At 42.2% G+C, this 22,460-nt stretch overlaps 1 protein-coding gene across 6 annotated transcripts in view; it reads right to left on the reverse strand.

Moving 5' to 3' along the window:
- Positions 1-2,329: 2,329 nt before the first annotated feature.
- Positions 2,330-22,460, reverse strand: part of galnt1 (UDP-N-acetyl-alpha-D-galactosamine:polypeptide N-acetylgalactosaminyltransferase 1) — a 37,862-nt gene continuing 17,731 nt past the window's right edge. Inside the window, exons 1-15 of one of the 6 annotated variants that reach the window (XM_052066094.1) lie at positions 21,833-21,975; positions 21,652-21,754; positions 21,041-21,067; positions 16,460-16,612; positions 16,214-16,382; positions 13,432-13,598; positions 11,352-11,479; positions 11,175-11,254; positions 10,725-10,895; positions 8,543-8,660; positions 8,233-8,413; positions 6,505-6,644; positions 6,297-6,395; positions 6,034-6,168; positions 2,330-4,555 (exon numbers count right to left, since the gene is read on the reverse strand). In XM_052066094.1, coding sequence (XP_051922054.1) covers positions 4,409-4,555; positions 6,034-6,168; positions 6,297-6,395; positions 6,505-6,644; positions 8,233-8,413; positions 8,543-8,660; positions 10,725-10,895; positions 11,175-11,254; positions 11,352-11,479; positions 13,432-13,598; positions 16,214-16,382; positions 16,460-16,598 — 1,674 coding nt within the window. In that variant the 5' untranslated portion in view covers positions 16,599-16,612; positions 21,041-21,067; positions 21,652-21,754; positions 21,833-21,975 and the 3' untranslated portion in view covers positions 2,330-4,408. Of the gene's footprint in view, positions 4,556-6,033; positions 6,169-6,296; positions 6,396-6,504; positions 6,645-8,232; positions 8,414-8,542; positions 8,661-10,724; positions 10,896-11,174; positions 11,255-11,351; positions 11,480-13,431; positions 13,599-16,213; positions 16,383-16,459; positions 16,613-17,122; positions 17,290-21,040; positions 21,068-21,651; positions 21,755-21,832; positions 21,976-22,460 lie in introns of those variants that run through there. The other 5 variants (XM_052066092.1, XM_052066093.1, XM_052066091.1 and 2 more) reach the window with 5 other exon arrangements.

A 22,460-nucleotide genomic window follows, 5' to 3' on the forward strand; every position in this document is an offset into this window, starting at 1 on the left:
GTTGCCCGTGGGTACCCGGTATTCTAAAAAATAGCTCACCAGTGATGGGGGCATTGTGATTTTCTCAGAATTTTGTAGAAGTAATCATTTTAAATCATTAACATGGTCTGCTGCCACATAAATGGATTATTACATTAATGACATAATTAGCCCAAAAAACTAAAAACGCCTTGTATACATGGTCGTTTTTTTTCGGCTAAAGATTTTGTCCAAAAACGGCTGACTATACATGGTCGTTTTTTTTCTGCTAAAAATGTAATCCAAAAACGCCTTACTATACATGGTCGTTTTTTTTGGCTAAAAATTTCGTCCAAAAACGCCTTACGATACATGGTCGTTTTTTTGGTCAAAAACGCCTTACATGGTTGTTTTTTTTCGGCTAAAAACGCCTTACATGGTCGTTTTTTTTCAGCTAAAAAAATTCGTCCAAAAACGCCTTACTATACATGGTCAGGTTTTTTTCGGCTAAAAATTCCTTACTATACATGGCCGTTTTTTGGGGGCAAAAATTTTGTCCAAAAACACCTTACTATACATGGTCGGGTTTTTTTCGGCTAAAAATTCCTTACTATACATGGTTGTTTTTTTCGGTCAAAAAAGCCTTACTATACAAGGTCTTTTTTTTCGGCTAAAAATTTTGTCCAAACATGCCTTACTAGACATGGTCTTTTTTTTCTGCTAAAAATGCCTTACTATACATGGTCGTTTTTTTCGGCCAAAAATGCGTTACTATACATGGTCGTTTTTTTCGGCTAAAAACGCCTATACATGGTCGTTTTTTTTTTAACTAAAAACGTCTTACTATACATGGTCGTTTTTTTCGTCGAAAAACACCTTATTCTTCATGCTCGTATTTTTCGGCTAAAAACGCCTTACTATACATGCTCGTATTTTTCGGCTAAAAACACCTTACTATACATGGTCGTTTTTTTTTTTTTTTTTTTACTAAAAACGTCTTACTATACATGGTCGTTTTTTTTCGGCTAAAAACGCCATACTATACATTGTTGTTTTTTTCGGCTAAAAATGTCGTCCAAAAACGCCTTACGATACATGGTCGTTTTTTTGGTCCAAAACACCTTACATGGTCGTTTTTTTTCGGCTAAAAACGCCTTACATGGTCGTTTTTTTCAGCTAAAAAAATTCGTCCAAAAACGCCTTACTATACATGGTCAGGTTTTTTTCGGCTAAAAATTCCTTACTATACATGGTCGTTTTTTTGGGGCAAAAATTTTGTCCAAAAACACCTTACTATACATGGTCGGGTTTTTTTCGGCCAAAAATGCGTTACTATACATGGTCGTTTTTTTCGGCTAAAAACGCCTATACATGGTCGTTTTTTTTTTTTTAACTAAAAACGTCTTACTATACATGGTCGTTTTTTTTGTCGAAAAACACCTTATTCTTCATGCTCGTATTTTTCGGCTAAAAACGCCTTACTATACATGCTCGTATTTTTCGGCTAAAAACACCTTACTATACATGGTCATTTTTTTTTTTACTAAAAACGTCTTACTATACATGGTCGTTTTTTTCGGCTAAAAACGCCATACTATACATGGTTGTTTTTTTCGGCTAAAAATGTCGTCCAAAACGCCTTTTTTTTTCTGCTAAAAACGCCTTACTATATATACATGGTCGTTTTGGCCCCAGAGCTGGGCCAGACCAATTTTGCTGTCTGGGAATTATACCGTTTCCTATAATCCTATTTTTTTCCCCCAAATTAGTGTGGTTTTATATCGTCAGATAATAGTCATGCATTGGAATCCCAAGAATAAAAAGTATTATTAGAAGCTGTCATGGGGCCTACAAGAGGGATTATTGTAATGAGGTGCGATTGATTTTTTTTTCCAAATAACTTTTGTCACGTGACGCTTTATGCATGTATTTATTGCAGCAAATGTGACTGATAAATATATATTCCATTGTCCCCGTTTGAAGCATGTTTAGCTCGGATGCTGTGAAATGTTTGATGAGAAAAGCGTAGGAGGATAAAAATACAATTAAATACATTATTCAGTATGCAGAGGAAGCACACAAACAGAATAATCATACAATATTTAACGGCAATGGGAAACAAAGTTTTTCTGCGATTTTTGCTGATGAATACTTCAACGCATCATGTTGTCAATCCTTTGAGGGACCAAAAAGATGTTAAAGGGGAATGCCCCTGGAACAGAGCACATCCATTATTTTTCAGTGCTAGAAATAACACGTGATAAGTGGATTCAGAATCGCTCTGTAAGTCAAAGCAAAAAACGAGTTGTGTCACTGTAAGTAAATGTTCAATGTCAAATCAAGGCTGAGAAACAACAAAGACTCACATAGGTGACGGTTGTCCGTGACAGGCCGTGTAAATGCCTTCACTTTTATTTCCTATATTTGGAAGCGTTCACTGTAGAAAAAGTTGCACGTGTAAGTCAGCACATTTCAGTACAGTCTAAACACAAAACGTCCCCTTGGCCATGTCACAGTCGCAAAGATGATTCTTCCAAAGAGTGTAAACACCGTCCGTCACTGTTGGGAATCGTCATTCCCTACTCCCTAATCACTCCAAATATATTTTTATACAGTGGACTCAGAAGTGCACTCCCCCGCTCCCGAGGAATTCCCAATATTTTTAGTGTGGTAGGCTTGTTAGGGCACAGCGGTGCTGCAGGAACAGAGAAGCCCCAGACCATCACACAGTTGATTTTTAGTCCATTATGAAAAGAAATTGCAATTTAGACAACAGTGAATGTGTTTGGAATCATTCCGTTACTTCCCTACTCATTTTTCTTTTGTTGACTTTTTGTGAACCGTAGATCCTCTGCTTAAAAAAAGCCCTACATACTCAGTCGCCGTATCTGGATTTTTAGCGGACCGAAGATCCTGAATAAGCAAAGCAGCCCAAGACTGTCAGTTTTAGTGAAGCCTACAGTTAACTACGTACAAATCCCTAGTGATTATGCAAGAGTAATTGGCAGGAGAGATTCTGAACACAGCTTGTAAAAATCTTTGATGACAACATAGACTCTCAGTGATATGTAAAACACAATGGAACATGATGGCCATTCGTGCTGAACTAAATGAGATATGATGTACAAGCGGGGTAAAATATGATACGCCGAGATATCGTCACCTTCCTAAAATAATGGCTGGTCATTTTTTTTTCAGAAAACATAAAACAAACACAAAAAACATCAATGATTCTCTTTATTAATAAATGCATCAGGGGTAAAATTGAATGATTTGTTTAACGAAATATGTCGGTGATTTTAGCAGATGCGGCCTCCTGGGGAGGTGATTAAGGCAACAAAAAAAAAGTTTTGTCAGAATGGAACATAGGCCATTATTTTAAGAGGCTGACGATGTGCAAGATGTCTTCCTCAACCTAAATGACAGGCTTTGAGGAGAAGCAAGAACTCAAGAAACCCCAGTAAAAACCCAAAAAGGGTCAATTTGGCTCCCAACTAAGGTGCAAGAAGGTTGTCACCCACGCCGCACACACTGGAGTGCTGCTTTAAAGCAGGGTTCCGAAAGCTCTTTTGGTGTTTGTAATTAAATCGTGTGCACTGTTTGGCACATCTTTAATTGATGTACAGGAAGTAGACTCGTGGCAGGATGTATTTTCCTAACTTGCCTAATTGGGCTCCAGCTCACCTGCGATCCCAAATGAAGACTTGAGTGCGAAAGATGTGGAAGAGTTTGGCCAAACCCTGCTTTCATGTGAGCGCCCAATGGACTCGAGGGTCAGACTGTGTGTGTGTGCGTGTGTGTGTAATTAGGCAGTGAGCAGTATTCTAGCCTCAATGCTAAACGGGACAAGAGACAACAATGTAAAAACAGGACATAGAAAAGGTGTGATATCACAAACGTTATTTATCTTCTCTGCCTCTCCAAATGTCTGTAGCAGTCCTTGAGGCCCACGTCAGTCTGCAGGGTGTAAAGGCAAGGAGAAGACACTAGAGGGAGACACACTGTAAGGAGGCACACAATGGGGAAACCGTCTTCATAGGAGCTCTTCACAATGCATGACTGAATTAAATATAAAAAAACAAAACAAACAAGTTACACACACACACACAGACACACACACACAGACACACACAAATTAAGTGCACACACTCCATAACAAGAGGCAGTCAGTAAACGTTACAAGATGATGTGACAGGTGAGCATCAATCAGTCACTTGCCGAGAACATCCGGCATCCCCCGGTGGGAGACTTTCCCCCCTCGGGCTTCCTCCTGAGAATGCGACACTGTTCCTTGAGGTCGTACCATCCCAGGTGTTGTACTCTCACATCCACACGGAGCACTAGTTACATTCTATTTTTTGCTGCTTGTTTCTTCTTTTTTTGTTTTTGTTTTTAAAGACAAAAAAATGGTCCTTTTCGCTCTGCGGATGTGTGAAGTGAGTGCGCGCCATCAGAAGACTTCCGGTAGTGTGACGTTGCGGAGCAGCCACTGCTGCGAGCGCGAGTGCGTGCAGTCTCTGACGCTGGGCACTTGACTGTCCTCCTCGCTGGCCTTGTCCAAACACTGGTTGCTGTTGACGTGCACTAGGCTCAGCTTCTGCACAACATGCACACACACACAAAATTATTTCATCACTCACTCCGATTTAGCACAACGTTACGATCTGCTTTGGGCACAATTGGTTCCAGGACCTTAAGTGGGGAATAAAACAACTATGATCACTGTCTTGATACCTAAAGTCACATCCGTTAAAACCTATCAATCCGTTAAAACAATCAACACTATGCAAAGTGGCAATACGCACATGGACAAAATTGTTGGCATCGCTCTGTTGATGAAAGGAAAAAACCCTAATGGTCACAAAAATAACTTGAATCTGACAAAAAGCAACAATTAATAAAAACATTGATGGAAAAATAACCAGGCGCACTTTTCAAGAAAAATGGGACTTTATCGAGCCAGTTCAACACTGCTTTGTTGTATGCTTTTGCTTGTATGTGGTATGCAGTTATATGTAGCTTGTATGTTGTATGTAGTAGTTTTGGGCGTTTGGGGTTAGGGCGTTTGGCGTGTACGATGCTACCGATATATTTCAAGTTGTTATCTTGATAAATATTGATTGTGAAGCCCTATAATGTCCTGTACAAGTTTGGAGTTGGCAAAGGTGATGTATTGAAAAAAATTAAGCAAACTTTTTTTTTTACTTTGGTATTATCCTCAAATATGTGAATGCAAATTTTCGTTTGTGGAGTTAAATCAGTTATGAATGCAATGCGAGCCGCTGAGTGTGACTTGGGTTTTTTTTTTGTACGTGATTTTGTGACGTGACGGCATTATTATGAGCTATGAAGTGGATTTGGTCACTAAATACCCAGTGAAAGGCCAGGTCCAAAACTTACTACTTGCCACTCTGTCCCTCTCTCACTCCTCACACCACTGATATCCTTGTTCACAGTCTCGTCATTATCGACTATTGCAATTCACTTCTTTTCGGCGTCCATCACAAATTTCTCCATAAACTTCAACTTGTTCAGAATTCAGCAGCCCGGATCATCACGAGAACCCCCTCCTTCCATCACATCACCCCCATCCTCCGACAGCTCCACTGGCTCCCTGTCAAACTAAGAATCAATTTTAAAATACTTCTCTGTACATTCAAAGCCATCCATAACCTTGCGCCCCCCCCCCCTCCCCCCATCTGTCAGATTTTCATTCCTTCTCGCTCACTCAGGTCCTCATCCTCCCTCCACCTCTCTGTACCCTCTGCCCGTCTCAGCACAATGGAGTGCAGAGCCTTCAGCCACTCTGCCCCTAAACTCTGGAAATCACTTACACCCAATATTTGTAATATTGACTCTCTTCCCACATTCAAAACCAAGCTCACCTATTCAGACTTGCATATTCAACTTAAATCTATCTCTTCTTTAATTTATAATTTTATTGTATGCTCTTGGTTGTAAAGTGTCCTTGAGTGCTGTGAAAGGTGCTTACAAATAAAATGTATTATTATTATATACAGAGTACATCGTCAAACTGTGACAGTTATGATGGTGGTGGCAAAGGTTTGCACTCACCACGGGGTCGTACTCCCACAGCTGGTTGCCTTTGAGATGGTGACACTTCAGCATCATGACAGGTCCATTTAATTTCGACACGTCCAGACACAAGTCGTCTGTTCTGATCTCCTTATTGGCTGTGTAAGAGAACACCTGCAAGAGAACACCACCAACAACAACAACAAAAATCTGCTTACGATGACGTCTTAAGCAGTTTGAAGGCATTTTGTAACCTTTGAGTCATCAATTATTTTAGGCATCTCATTTTGGGAACATTTTACCTGGTTGCCACCCATGCCATGGCAGTTGAAAATCCCAACCTTCTCGTTCTCTTTGCGGGCCATATTGTCCAGACATTGGTTGGTCTCCACATTTCGGATCTGTCAGGGGAAAAAACACACACAATGTAACCATTAATCATCACAAATGTTGTGATGGTGTGTGTGTGTCTATGTCAAGCGCTACATGAATAAAGATTTGAATGCATACCTCTCCCAGGGAGTAATAGTGGCGGGGAATCTGGGAGTCGGGATAGACGTTTTCCAAGTACCAACTGAAAGGTTTACATTGGAGCTTCTGTCTGAGAACTGTGCGAGACGTGATGTCACCGTAGTCCACTTTGGTCACACCTTAAGACACATTCGCCAACTCATTTAGTCAGGATGGTTGTGGTTGAATTGAGCGCACCATGAATCCAACAGCAAATGCTGGTAAAAGTTGGTTTTGAATGGATTTCATCTCAGAGATGTGGATGTGGTGTGGCCTTACAGGTTGTGGGTGGTCGTGAAATAAACCATGGCTGGGATGCAGGTTCATCCACATCCCAGCAGGAAAACCAGTAATGCCACTTTGTCATAGCAGGCAGGTCTTTTTATTTATTTCCATTCATGCTGTCCTTAAATCATTTTTATTTCATTAAAAAAAAGCAAATTACACATTCCTGATCTAGCATAAGATGTCCCGAAAATGACACCCTCATGTTTAGGGGAAAGACATACATTTAGTGTTTCCATCTTGTCATGTACCTTTGTTCCTCAGTAGCCACAAGTTAGTCACAAGAAGAGGCAACAAAACAGTTTATGTTGAGGAGAAAAAGGGAATAAAAGTGACACATCTGTCCATCCTAGCATAGCAGTACCCGAAAACGACCACAGTGCCTCGCTGTCCAAAACGATATTATGGCTCGTTTTTAATTGGGGAACCTAAACATGTTTATTTTTGAAATGTGGGAGGATGCTGGAGTACCCCGAGGAAACCCACATTAGCACAGGAGACCACGCAAAGCTCCACACCCAGAGACTAGATTCAAACAGCTCATCTCAGAAGCGTGCCAACCACTATTACAATTGTACCGTATTGGCCCGAATATTAGACGGCCCTGCTTATAGGGCGACCCCCCTTTTCAAGATTCAAGTTTGAAAAAATACTTTTTGAACCCCAAAAATATTTTTTTATACAGAAAATAATTACAGTACATCTGAAACAAATGATCTTCAACCCACTTTTCTCCAGATTGGCACTATGTTTCTCCATTTTCTGTGATCTCTTTGATTATTTTCTTCTCTTTTCTTTCTTACCGCTATTTTCTATTTTTCCTCTTCGTGCTACCGCTATTTTTATTTTTATTCTTCGTGACAAGGGTTCACTTTGGCCTGCGGAGTCAAGTTCAGCATTCGCTATAATGATACCTGGCGCCATCTAGCGTCGTGAGTGGGTATAATGTCTAGACCACGAATATAAGACGACCCCCACTTTTTCAGTCTTATTTCAATGCAAAAAACATCGTCTTATATTCGGGCCAATACGGTAATCGATGCATCATGCGCGTCTTTGCATGACCTTCATTGTTGCTTCAAATGACATGCAGCATGGTGCAGTAAAATCCCGGTGGCACATTTCTGCAAATCTGCTAGTTTTAGGAGAGGGAATTTTGCATTTTGCCAAAATATCTCCTGTGACAGTGTCTTTGTGTGTGTGTATGTGTGTGTGTGTCTGTGCGCGCCCGCGCATGCATGCGTGTGCGTAAGTTAATTGCTGCTCCTTAGCGTGAAATTACTCCCTGCCCCAGTCCCACACTATTGGGCCATCCCAGCAATATCACACTGTATCCAGGTTTTAATGGATAGATTACTCCTGCTGCACGCGTGCACACACACACACAAACACGCACACACGCACGCACGCACGCACACACACACACAAACAACAAGTGCTCACCGGGGGAGATGATGTAAAAGAAGTTTTTAAATTCATCCATCCAGACTTCGGCCAAGCGTCTGTTGTTTTTGTTGATGATCTGTCCCGTTCCTCCAGGAAACGTGTAGGGCGTTGCCTTTCGGAACACGTGACCCACGTGCGAGCACGTGACGATCTCCAGGGTTCCGCCGCACTGCCAGATCTGTGACCAACACACACAGCGTAAGGTCACGGAGGGGACAGGAGCATGCAGGTTACTCTCAACTTCTCTGCGTGTGGCGCGAGTGGAAGAAGGCATTCGTGTCCCAAAGCTGTGGGTGTGGCCACTCACTCGGAAAGAGATTTCCAGATTCTCTCCACCCCAGATGTCCATGCCCGCGTCATAAGTGCCAATCTCTTGGAAATAATCTCTGTCGATAGAAAACAAGCCTCCTGCCATGGTGGGAGTTCTGGAAAACAACACGAGTCGTTCATTTTCAATTGTTTTTTCCCCCCAAGTGTCACATAAAGACACGTGCACACACCAATGGTGTCGTGGTTCATTCGTTTCACAATGTAGCTTCAGATCTCACTCAGTGAGGGTGCAAATGTGAGTGTAAATGGTCGTCTCGACATGACTGGCGACCGGTCCATGTCATAATCTGCCTTTTGCACTAAAAAGCCCACCGAGATAAGTTTGAGCTCCCCATAACACGAGAACCTCTGCAGAGATAAGAGATCTAATAAAAAGGAGAAGAAAACATAGATCCACAGCAGGGAAACTGACTGGCTTCAGAAAGCAAGCCAAGATATAGAATAATATGAAAACGGCAAGTATTGTCAAAACAAAACAGGTAAGAGGGGAAAAACATTAACAAATAGCATTAAGTTGAAGGCAATATGAACACTATTGAAGTCTGTAAAATGTATAGACCGATAATCCCCCCCACCCTTTCCACTTTGCTTTTCTTCTCTGTTGCCGTGACGGTCACAAGTGCATTTAAAAACGGTGCCACGACATCCCGCTTTCCACTTCCAAAAATAATTTCCTTTCTTGCAGCAGCGACTTATTTTTGCCAGGTTCACTTGAACAAAAGACAACGTCTTGTGGAAAAAAAAACAACAACAACAACAACACATTGGGGTGCTCCTGTTTAACACAGAGTAGAAAATAAGTGGCTCGGGTGTAGCGGAACAAATAATGCTGTCTTGCCCGAATGCGTAATAGTCACAGATGAGAATCGAACAGCGAGCAAAACAAAGAGACTGGAGAATATAAAGGTTTTGACCAGTAAAAATGCGTTCAAATCGGGTGGGGTTTTTTTTTGCCTGCAATCATAACCAAAGAAGGTCAATGATAAAAAAAAAACCAATTGCCTTGCTATGTAAGGATTTACATTGACCATTGACCATTTTTTTAAAGGGACGCTTGATACAACAAACCCAAGTGTTGGTAAGTCACTTTGCAGTCAACCCTTCAATGTCATACAATCAGTGTGCGATTTACTTTACTTATCTAATTTCCCGCACGGGATGAATAAAGTTATCAACCGACTTAGTAATGTATGTAAAAACTACTACAATATTTGCGACAAAACTATGTGCTGTAGTAAATTCCTAACACTATTTAAAACATTTTAAAGGTTTTTGAAGGTAGTTAACGGCGCAGAAATGTTCAGGCCGCTGCCATCATGACCAGAAGTCAAAAAGAGCATTTTGATTTGACAAGGCATCAATGTAAGTACATGAAGTTATTCACGTGGTAAAATATATTTTTCCAAACTAGCGCTTCCATTTTATATTTTTTGGCTAAATCCTTTTATGACTTTGTCTCTTTCCCGTTCCTGCCCAAGGACCAAAAGACTTAGCGGTAAATTAGAAGCTGCGAGAAGCCATAACAGCACTTGAGTCACCGTGGCTTCCCGCAGCAGTCGCTCTCCCAAAACGCAGACATCCGAAAGCCGAGCGCCGTCGCTGAAGCGTGCAACGGCTCCTGCATGTGCCGATAATACCATGTGAGTCTTTTTTTTTTAATCATACATTAGGTTGTCAATAACAATTTCATTGTACCTTCTGCTATCATGTGAAAGCAGTTTTTTTATTATGTTATGTTATGATCATGACAGAAATTTCCTGTCCTGATAATGGAAAGCTCCATTTTGTGAGGAATCGGGGAAAAATATGTTTGGAAAAAAAAAAAGCGAAATGGGGCGACGTAGTATGTTATATAAATCGTTACTTGACGTGTGTGACCTTGAGTAATGAAGTCAAGTCAGCATGGAAACGAGAGTAGGAGGAAAAGATGACAGGAAGGCTGAAATACAAAAAGAACCTTCAACTCAGGGTTGAAATTTCATGTCTCAAAAAGAAAAAAAAAGGTTCACTCTTTGTCTCTTCTCTCCCTTTTGTGATCATTTTATTAGCAATTAGCGGTGCCAAGCGAAACGATAAAAAAATGTGACGACCGAGACAGCACACAGGATGCGACTGCGGACAACATGTTGAACTAAAGCGGCGGGGGCGGTATCACCCACCTGACAGGAAGTGTGCGGTCTCCTTTGCGGCGGTCCATTTCTCTCTGGGGCACTGGGTACCAGCGGAAGTTGAGCTTCCAATTGAAGCCTCCGTACGTCATGTCCGAACCCGCCATGTACTCGAAGGTGTCGTCGCTGATCACGTCGATGATGGGGCACACTACCGTTCTCCTAGTGCACAAGCAAACACTCACCCTCAATCGTACAATCGTAACCAAAAGACTGCATGTCACGCCTTTGCCAACTTCTCCTTTTTTGTGCGAGTGCTCGCATGAGGCAGCAAACAAGGCGGGAATTATGAGCCGGCTAATTAACTCATTCACTCCCGAAGATGTTTTTAAACGTCTATTCAGACTTGGTCCAGAATTGACTGAATGAGTTAAGATGAGGGCAAGCTCCCTTGCACGCTAGCTTGCTTAGTTTGCCGCATGAGGGGCGCACAGGCCTTACTTGTCTTGTTTGATGCGAGCGAGCAGCGGCTCCAGCCAGCCTGTCGTACATTCGCAGTGAGCATCCAGAAAGGTTATCACCTACGAAAAAAAAAAAAAAATTCCAGATTGTGTCAGCCATAGGCAGCGCAGTTCAACAGAGGTGCAAGTCGCTCACGTGCGCACAGAGTTGACTAACCTGCCCCGTAGAGATGGACGCTCCCTTGAGGCGAGCTCGAATGAGTCCAGACCTCTGATCCATCCTCACCACCCGCACGGGGACCTCCAACCTTCGGACATATTGCTCCAACGGTCGCTTTAGGAAATCTAACACACACAAGAATGAAAGATGAGAGCACTCACAGAGTTCAGCTTGCAGGTTCTTAATCGCATTCCGTATCGAGAAGAAACATATACTGCGGAATAAAACAAATGCATGCAGATCTGGGAATGCATATGAGAGACTGACGGTGAGTACTTGAAAACAAAATGCTATTTTTCCTGACAAATGAAGCAAGAAAATTACACATAAACTATGATATCCGTTGAGGATACTACCGCTTTCCCTCATTCATAGTCTTGAGTACTGTAAACAGCCAACTTTGCGCCTTTAAAAAAAAAAAAGGAAAATCAGTGTTTTTATCCCAAAAGCACCACAAACAATACCCTGAACATTGTGTTAGGATTTGCACATCGGCATTTCAAAATCAATGTTGTTTGAGGCTCGCATGGATTTCCCAACGATGCTCATGTCACTCATGAATGATTACGCATTTTGTCCTCTCCCCGCAGCTGCCGTGCATGAAAACATTGAATCAAAAGGAGAACTAGACTTGTTCAGGAGAGACACTAGGAACAAAAAAAAAAAAACAAAAAAAAACAGTTCCTGGATACTATGACGTCATTCAATATAAAGAAGATGTGGAAAAGCTCCATGGGACATTAATCATTGTGAGCTTTTTTTGTGCTTCTTCATTGATATGAAACAGACAGCCTGTCCACTCACTCCCCATGTCTGGTTGCCTTCATTTGACACTAATAATACCAAACGCGTATTCAAAAACAACATTTTATCACAAAGTGCGATTATGCATAAGAATATTGCATAGCATATCCATATTAAGATAAATACTCAGTCGGAAAAGACCGTTCTGTAATTTGGCAACATGAGAAATTACGTGCAACGAGCCCTATGAACCTGTGCATGCGGCCGCACATTAAAATAGGATATTATTCAACAGAGCGAGAAGACCAATTGGATTTTCTATGCCTTTTTTTTAACGATCTACCGGTGAAAGGAGACTTTCAATCTCTCCTCTTATTTCTACAACCGCTTCCAACAACAAAACATCAGATAGGAATGGCGCGGGGTTGTTTATGATTGTATTTTCTGAATGTTTCATCATTTATTCTGTAATGCTCTTTGTTACAACTGCAGCTGTTGCGAGAGTGCTCGAAAAATAAAGTTGAGTTGAGTACATTATGTAGTGTGTGTCACAAAAGTTCCATGACATAAAACAAACATTTCAAACCCAAACTATGCATTTTCCCCCTCAGATCGCCTGCAACACGTGTCAAACTCAAGGCCCGCCACATCATTTGAGGTGGCCCACGAAAGCATTTTAAAGATGGCCACTTCCACGATGCTTGCTAAAATCTGGACCAAAATTTCAAATCCTCATAGGTAATAAATCAGCGACATATTGTCAGCATTTTCTCGTTACCAAACCCCTCATTCCAGTTACTTAAACGATAATTGAATAAATTGTTATTCTTGACTTTTTTTGTATATTTTCGCTCATAACGGCCGTTCAAGCGAAACGGTTATCATAATGTGGCCTGCGCCAAAAATGAGTTTGACACCCCTGAGATACAAAGACTAGAGATACTCACACCAATACACAAACATACGCGCAAATTACAGGGTTGGATTACAGGAACCCTTTTTCCTCTTACGCCGCAGACAGATCAAACAGAACACTTGTCTGTTAGCTGCAGACACCACAAACACCTTTGGATCACACCTGACCTCTGGATGCAATGGGGTTGTGCTCATGCCTTGGCACAATAGTTGAGTGTAATCCCTGCAATTGACAAATTAAAGACTTAATCCCAACTACCAAACAGGGATTAACAGTATTGCACGGGGTGGAGTGGCACACAACACACCGGCGATGTTGACCAGCCGTCACAAACTTGATGAAAATCACACCGTTTGACAAATAAAAATAAGGCTGAAATGAAAATAGACGCACAAGTGTGTGTGTGTGTGTATATACCTCGCTCACTGGCATCATCTACCAGAACAATCTCCTCCAGGAGTGTGTGGGGAGAGCGGTCGATGACAGAGTGGACGGTCCGCAGCAGCGTGCTCCATGCCTCGTTGTGAAAGACAATTACCACACTAGTTCGGGGCAGATTGTCAGGATATAGCTTGTTCTTGCAACTAGAGACAGAAGACACAACATGTATATTGAATCAATATGGGAAATGTGCGTGTCGCTAAAAGCTAAGATCTGCAAAAATCATCTGCAAAAAAGTGCAGGGTTTTTAGCCCAGGCTTTACGGATTAAACCTTTTATAATCGTCTTAGCAGGAAAAATGAGTTTACTTTGTACGAATCTTGAGAAAGAAGATAAGAAATAATAAAATGACTCATCAGCAACAGAACATACCCCCCCCCCCCCCCGAAATTCACACATGATAATATTAGTTCAGCAAGCATAATTTGGGCAAAATCGGCTTTCATTGGGTGGCGCACTCACAGAAAGAGACTCGGGCAGCTATGCATCTGGCACACAATGTAGGTCAAAAACCAAATGGAGGCCACAACATGCACACACTCTGATATTAAAGGATAAGTCAGCACATTTTTGTAATCATTCTATAAATCCGGTGGAACGCTCAAAATCGGCAGTCTAACACTTCAATAGTCTCCGCAGCCATGACTTGCACCGCAGTCCAATGACATTTTAATACAACAGTGTTATTATTTTCCTTAACTCGATACAAATCATTTTAAATCATTTGATATTTGTATTTAATACATTAAAATACATTAAAAATCCTTTCATTTATTCTTTTATCCATTCAACTATCATCATTTTCTGTGATGCGTATCCTTGTTGTGGTCGCAAGAAATACAGATGTGTTTGCAATGGTGTGTGTGTGTGTGTGTGCGTGTGTATGCGTGTGCGTGTGCGTGTGCATGCGTGTGCGTGTGTGTGTGTGTGCAAAAAAGAAGCAAAGTGGAAGAGTGGCACAAATTCATTCAATGTCAACGTCGTAGACTGTCCAAAGATTTCAGTTTTTATACAGATCATACAAGTGTCATTGTGAGTCTCCACCAAGAAGACATGTTTGGACACATGTCACCGTGTCACGGCGTGTTGATTTTGGTCATGGGTGCCATTTATTCTAATAAGCGGGAGGTGGACCAGTATTTAGTCTAAAAAAATGTGCATAAATAGTCACAGGTTGCTTGTGCCACAAAGGAGTGGAGGGCTTGGTCGACAGTGAAACATCACACAAATATGGACATGAAAATAGGGCTGTCTCATAAAAAAATTAAAATGATGCCGTCAAAATGTAGAAAAGGTCAAACAGGTCATGGAAAACATTCACATGGGAGAGATCCACCTATTTGGTCGCACATGTGCACCACCACACACTATTCTATTCAACACGCACACGCGCACAGGACTGTAATGTCAAAATGGCCGATCCCCGCTCATTCCTTTCACTCTGAATGGCCCTGCTGACAAAAATGAAAAACTGCCAGTGTCTTCACGCTCTGTAGTTTGAGCTAATGGTGACCTATGATCAAATTCATTCATCGGTTTCCCTCAACCAGACACACGCGCGCGCACACCGTGTCGATATTGACTTGGTCTTATCTCCTAATTGGAAAAGCAGATAGATGGTGAGGAGGCTGAGGGAAAACCAAGCTACTAATCAACTCTTGTTCAAAGACTCAAACACATTTCACGGATCAATGTCTCCTTTCTATGTAGTCTCTTGAGTGTGTGTGCATGTCCACTCATGTTTCTCAAGTGTATAGAGACCACAAGTCAAATGGATTTTCACAAAACGCCACCATCAAGGATCGACAGCACAGGTGTCAAAGTCAAGGCCCGGGGGCCAAATCTGGCCCGCCACATCACTTTATGTGGCCCGCCAGCAAGCAAATTAAGCATGTCAAGTTCCATGATGCTTGTTAAAGTCTGACCCAAAAATTCAAAATGTCATATGTAATCCACAATAACAGTCATTATTCTTGACTTCTGATTTTAAAGCTAGTTATTCATTAATTTGTTGTGTGCTGTGTATGTAATATGTGGAGGGGATTAAACATTTATATGGCTTCCAAAAATTCATAACGGCCTTCCAATGGAAACCGTAACTACAATGTGGCCCGTGACAAAAATGAGTTTGACACCCCTGATCTACAGTTACTACTATTATCAGACCAAATATGAACACAAGTACTTAAATTTGAGCACTCGCCTAAGTGTACTGACACTCGATAATGCGCCATCTTGTAATTGTGACGGAATTGTGTTTTAGTTTCATCAACTACAGACAGAAAATATAAGCATGAACTTGTCTTTCATGACGTTTTAACATCCATCTGCAAGAATTTGCAACAGCCTACATGTTTCGTATAGCTCACCGGCTAGTGTTGTCCTCCGTGTTTACCTGAACGTTTTTCCATATGACTAACATGGTTCCCACTCAACCCGTCCTGGTGGGGACGTCAGACCAGTACAATGGTATCGGCGTCAGAGTATCAGGTGTCATTACCGGTATTGGTGCATCCCTAAATATAACAGGACATTACGTATAACAGCGGGTATGTTCACAATTGCGGTTGAACACTATTCTACAGCGTTTTAGAACTGCACTATATCATGCTGAGCACTGTTGGCAACTTTACTTCGCAACATAAGTGGGGTAATATATTCCCCGATATGATGCGGGGTAGTTTCATTCTAAAGAGAACATGAGCTGGCTCAAGGCAACGCGAGAAGACAGCCAATCAGGAGCATGCAGGACGCTCACCCTTCGAGCCGGACGTCAGGCAATGAACGATTTAGCGCAATCATCTCAGATGCCATGAGGTTGAATTGGTTGATCTTAAACATCTCCTTCATCTTCTCCTGGTTCTCCTTTGGGATCACCACAGGCTTCCCCCCCTCCCCGGGCCCATCCCGCGGCCTCGCCAGGGGGTCTGGAGAAGAAGGCAAAGAGTTGTCGAGCACATTTGACGATTCCTCCGTGGGCAATGTGTTAGATGTGAATACTCACCGTCTCTACCGGGCAGTCCTCGCTCCTTCCTGTCGTCGCACTTGTTGCATTCGCTGAAGTAGAGCAGGATGAACATGTCCAGCATCACCCACACCAGAGAGGTGGCCAGGACCACTTTGCAGTAGGCGAACCTCCGCATCCTGGTAACGTCACCTGCGAGAAAGACAGAAAAACAGAAGCGGTTTACGACGGGATGAATGTGTGAGCCCGATGAAGCAGTCACTTATCGCTTTATCTATTTTCTGCTCGTTCCCCTCAACTGGCAAACCCTCCTGCAGTTCATCTTCTCAGCATCGCCGTCTATCCTTCTGTCGGTCTGACTGAGTTTACGAGCGGGCTGGTTCGTCCCATTTCGAAAGACTATAAAAGTGATGTGGGGCATTGTTTGTTACATTATTAAAAACATACCACACAAAAACTGAGAGGAAGTCAGTTTCCGCTAACTGAGCTTTAGATGGAACAATATTTTAACTGCTGCAAAACGATGGCTGTGTATTTTCCAGGGAACAGTCAATGTAAGGCGATGTGGTCATTTGGACCATCCTCCCTCTAAAGTTTGCAGTTTGGGTGAGGCCAAAATGACGTCACCTTTAGTCATATGTCAAAGCAACGCTACTTAAATTCCTCAGAAAACGAGCAAGATCACGCCAGAGGGAAAGTTGCCTTGAAGAGTTCCAAGTGAGGCTTTACTTCTGGGAAGAAACTGACAACATGGTGTAGAGCATGTGAAACGAAAAAGCTCCAGGTCACTTTGCATGTCGAATCCGACCAAACACACGCGTAGTGTAGATTTGACAGACCGCGTCATGGCCCGCAGCTGCTCTGCATGTAACAGGAAGTGAGCTACTGCACGGAAGCCCTCTGTGAATTCACCGTTATTTGATCACCGACTGTTTTCGACAGTCCTTGTTAAACATGTTTGTCCTTTTGATCGCTGGCGTGCACTTTTGTTTGTTTGGCAGCGCGTGCCGACCTGAAGGAAGGGTTAGGAATATGGTCTGTGACTAAACCACCCAGGTTCGATTTCCTCCAATTTGGACAGTTCCTCAAGGATGGGCAGTCCTTGAGCAGTGCAACAGACTCCCTCCCCTCATGCTTCCAGGCACTGGAAATTTCCCCTCTGCTTCAATGTACAGTAATCCCTCGTTTATTGCGGTTAATGGGGACCAAAACCACCTGCACTAAATAAAATCCGCGAAGTAGCGACCAATTAACATATTTAAAAAAAAAATATATATATATACAGTATAACGGTCCGCGAGAAGCTGCGAAAGTCAGCAAAACAACAGTGAGTCACATAGAGCAACATATACAGTACTGTACTCCATGTACAGTATATGAAAAAAAACAAAAACAACAAGTCACAATAAAAGCACCTCTGTTTAATAGTTTGACTTCAGACAAAACTTTGCATTTTGTTTACATGGGTAGCATCAACTACTTTTACTTTTTTAAAATAACTAGCTGAACTACTTTTACACAGTTTCATTATTTGAGTCTGTGCATATGATGCCAAAATTAAAAAGGATTACAAGGCACAGAGGAGCATGCAAAGGGAATCTACATTTGACCATTTTTTGAACCAATTTCAAACCAAAGATGCTAAAAACTCAAGTGACAATTCCGCTGCCAGTGTTGCACACATGCTACCACTTGTGTAATGAAATGACTGTTTTATTGTAACAAGGCAGTGATTTTAATACACGGGGGGGGGGGGGGGGGGGTCTCCATCAGAGTTCCTAAATAACCTGGTGTGCATAAGCCAATTTGCCATTTGTACATACAACACAGAAAATCCCTGTGCGCTCAAGCACTATCACATGCGTACACACACACACAACATAAAAACTCTCAAAACGGCGCGAGAGAAGCTGTGACAGTAATTGCTTTCCTTTGGCAGGCAGCGACAGACAGACAGAGCCACATTAAAATTCCTCTGCTCTCCTTTCCGCCTCTCTTGCAGCACCATCTCCTCCGCTCGAACTGACTCACTGCCTCAGTCATCCCTCAGGTTACAGCAGCACGAGCAGAAGGAAGATAATTAATTTGGCCATGGCGATTTCTCTCTCGTCGCTGGAAGACAAAAAGGTGTTTGTGCACAGCCTAACCTGGCTACAGACTCGCTTACTTAAGCTCGGGAGGATGAAGAACTGCAGAGCAGCGTTTCTAAATTCCACCTGATAGGATTGCAGTGCCACAAAGTGCCATGCAAAGCAGAATGATAGAGTGACGATCTGCTTGTTCTCCCGCCAGGGCCAAAGACTGGAGTGCGTGTGAGTGCGGCGGTTCTACAAGGGCTCGAGGGAGGAGCTTTCTGTGCGTACGTGCGTTTGTACGTACGTGCATGCGTTCGGAGATGCGTGCACCGCGAGAAGCGAGAAGCTCGAAATGTTTGACGCAATGTTACTACTCCACATAAACTGACATGGTGTCATAAAGTCGTTTTGTGTGTGTCGGACTGGGCGAGTGGCTACACTGCAAGTATGACACAGACCAATCGCCACCAGATCATCAAAAGGATACACTTGATTTGATTGACGTGCCATCATACAAGTAGCATAAAAAACAAACAGACAAACAAACAAACCCCCCCCCACCCCACCACCACCAATATTATCATTTATTATGGAGAGTTTCTGGGAAAATATATCGTTCAGGTCTAGGTGAGTTGAAGGCCATCATATGTAGATTGGAAATAGCGGCGAACGACAAGATAATAAGAATGACTGACAGCTTATTGAATGTTACTCTGTTCAAAAGTCATAACCAACCCACGACATAGAGCAACCAGCAAGTTACCTCTCTTGTGGAATTGTGCTCCAAATAAAGAACTTTATGATGACCAGATTGTTAATTTGATCATGTACCAGTCATTATTGCTTCAAAAGACAACCAGCAATTTTTTGACAAAACCGAGAAATCTGCAGCGTTTAATGGGACACAGTCAAAAATGTGGCTAAATTTAACTTTCATGTTCGTACATCAAAGAAAGAAAATTGTACAAAGTCAGTCTCGAGCTTTGTAAAATGTACCAAAGCGCGTCAGTTGCTATACAGGGAAACAAACTGAGCCAAACGGTACGGGTTGTTCGGGAATGGGATTCTGTGAGTTATCTATGTGGCTGTGTTGCATTTGTAATTGTGTGTCAGTTTAGTTTATGCTGGTCCCATCCTAGCCTCTTTGATGCTTCCCTGTGATATTAAGCACACAGGTCTGCACTCCATCTTCCTTCTCCATTAACATGTCATCATCACTCTATCCGTCTTTTACATCCCCATCCCAGGCATCTGCATTTATCTCTCGGCCGCCTCACACGTTTTCGTGAGCGGTTGCCATCGTTACGTGTCTCCTTGTGTACAATTTCCCCTTTGCGCCCTCCCCTGTCTCTTCCAATCCACTCCACTTCTCTGCAGACTTAAGCCTGCTTCAGATGTTGTAGAGGATCCAGAGCATTAGTTTCTTCATAATTATGTGACTGCGAGGGAGGAAGCGCCCTTCAGTAGATGCAATACTCATATCCTGTAAGTAAATGAAATGAGGAAACGGAGACGGAAAGATGGTGTTTGGATGTGTGAGCTCCAATGAATGGGGCGCACTGTGATGTTATAAATGACTGACTGTAGAATGGTGATGCGCTGAAAATGAACAAAACGGAGCAAAGTTCAGTCAACATGCTGCCTCCAGGTCATGCGGGAGCCATGAACTCAACAGTTTCCAGTACAACACTGATGGAAATGTTGATTGAACTGCCGTAGCGCCTCAACTAGAGCAGAACAAGGCGCAGGCTAATATTAAGGAAGTCAAACGGAACAAAATGGCCCATAGGTTCACATTCAACCGTAGTGACGGAGTAACACAGACAGAAAGGGCAAAGGGGATGGGGTCACCTCATAACTAGTCCACGGCCTTAACAGCAAAACAAGTGGCAGGCCAATAAGGACGCAAAGGAAGGAAGCCAAGGACCAGAAGATTAATGTTTGGACATTGTATGGCGTAATGTTTATCATCACTGTCCAACAATCTCATAAGTTCACTTAATGATGAATTTGACTTGACATGTAGTACTGTATATGTTGCTCTATGTGACTCGCTGTTGTTTTGCTGACTTTCGCTGCTTCTCGCGGACCTTTTGCAGACTTTTTGCGGAATTTAAATAAATAAAAATGTCTGAATATGTTTGAAAAAATCTGCGATGCACTGAAGCCGCGATAAATAAACTGCGAAATAGCGAGGGATCACTGTATCATGAATTGTAATAACTGTGTACTTAAAAGCAGAAGTCAATATTTGTGCAAAACGTGCCAAATAGTTTGACTTTCATTTAATTTAATACATGGCGATGACACTGGAATCTTTTTGTTTTACTTTTTGTTTGACTTTTAAAACAAAGCTATCTATTCTCTGTCTAAAATTACTTTGTCAAACAAACTTCAACATGTTATGAATTTGAAACGGTTAATCTTGACAAACATGCTTAACGACATTTCAACAAAGTCAGATGGAATTGTTGTTGCTTTTTAATTGTGACACCAGCGTTTTCCCATTTACTGCACAATAGTATCATTTTGTGTCCAAATGAACCGTGACTTCTTTTAATCGGTATTGGCCCTGAAAAAAAAATGCCAATAAAAGGTTACATACTAAAATGTATTATTCAAATGTATCCACACCAAAGATAATGAGAGTCAGATATAAAAAGAAAACAATGAAGGAAAGTGGCCACAAAAGCGAAAAACCAGCTCAAATTGATTAGCAATTTAAAGCTCCGCATGGGCACAAAGTGGAATTAAATACTCTCATCACTTAGACGTTCCCAGCCAAAGTCAATACAGATTACTGACACAGGGCTACACACACCCCGGGCTGTACTGTTCTTCCTGGAATGCATAACACTGCCATAGTGTGATTGCTCCTCTATCTTCCCGTCACTATTAAAAGAGAAAAATGATAAGTATGGAGCCACATCATGCGCTAACAGGTGTAAAGTCACTCATCTATACACATCCAAATGAAGTCAAAACGTGAGCAAAGGGGGATGTTTGAAGCAGCATTTTTCTGGCAGTGTGTCAACTGTTCTTTGCCGGCTTTGCCACGCACTGCCTGCAGGATTTACTTTGTAAATGGCTCGGTTATCAAAGGTGCAATCGACCGGTCGGGCACCCCCTGCTGTAAACTATCCCATTAACTCATACCTGTCCAGGGAGCCTCCGGTCAGATGCAAAGGGGCTCCACCAGTAAAGAAGGCAGGGCGTCAGAGATCCCACTTCCTCCTTTTCGCGTCACTCCAACATGCTCCTGGAGGAAACCAGACAGAAATGGACCAGATGAAACATTGTAGCTGCAAAGAAAATGATATAAGGAACTGAGTCTTACTTCATTTTACATATGCGAGTCACACAACAAGGATTGCGAAGAGTGGCAACGAGTGTAAAGTGTCTGCAAGAGGAACAGTAATGACGATGTCTTGAAAATGGGTTTTGCCTATAGAGTGATTCCAGTCCAAGAACTGAACTTGTCCAACAGGTTTGGGGCAACAAAGAGAAATAAGGCTCTGAATGCTGACTGTCCAGTTTAGGTTTATAGGATGAGGCTCAGTCATTTGGTGAGCTGCACAAAATCACACTAAGTTACAACAACAACAAAAAAAAGCAAATCGAAACTGTAATAAAGTGTGAGGATATTCAGAAATAACTCCACGTCCTTATCAGTCCAGATGTATAAAAAATACACTGTGCAAGGCCTGGAAAGAGACCAAAGTGCTCTATTTTCACCTCTGGGGACGTAAAGCCACAAAACATACACAGGAAGACCAGGGTGAAAATGCCGTACTCTACAACCCGAAACAGATTTCCTGGTTGTGCTTTCAGAATACTCAGATCACTCACTTCTTCAACTGCCGGTGTTGCAACGCATATTTGCAGTTAACCGACACTTCCCTTATCAGTGGAAATGTATCATCATTCGCCGAATGGAAAGTAGACCTTGAAACGTCTGTAGCCGT

This window comes from Hippocampus zosterae, chromosome 5 (assembly GCF_025434085.1).
Source record: "Hippocampus zosterae strain Florida chromosome 5, ASM2543408v3, whole genome shotgun sequence".
In the NCBI taxonomy this organism is placed as follows: Eukaryota; Metazoa; Chordata; class Actinopteri; order Syngnathiformes; family Syngnathidae; genus Hippocampus; species Hippocampus zosterae.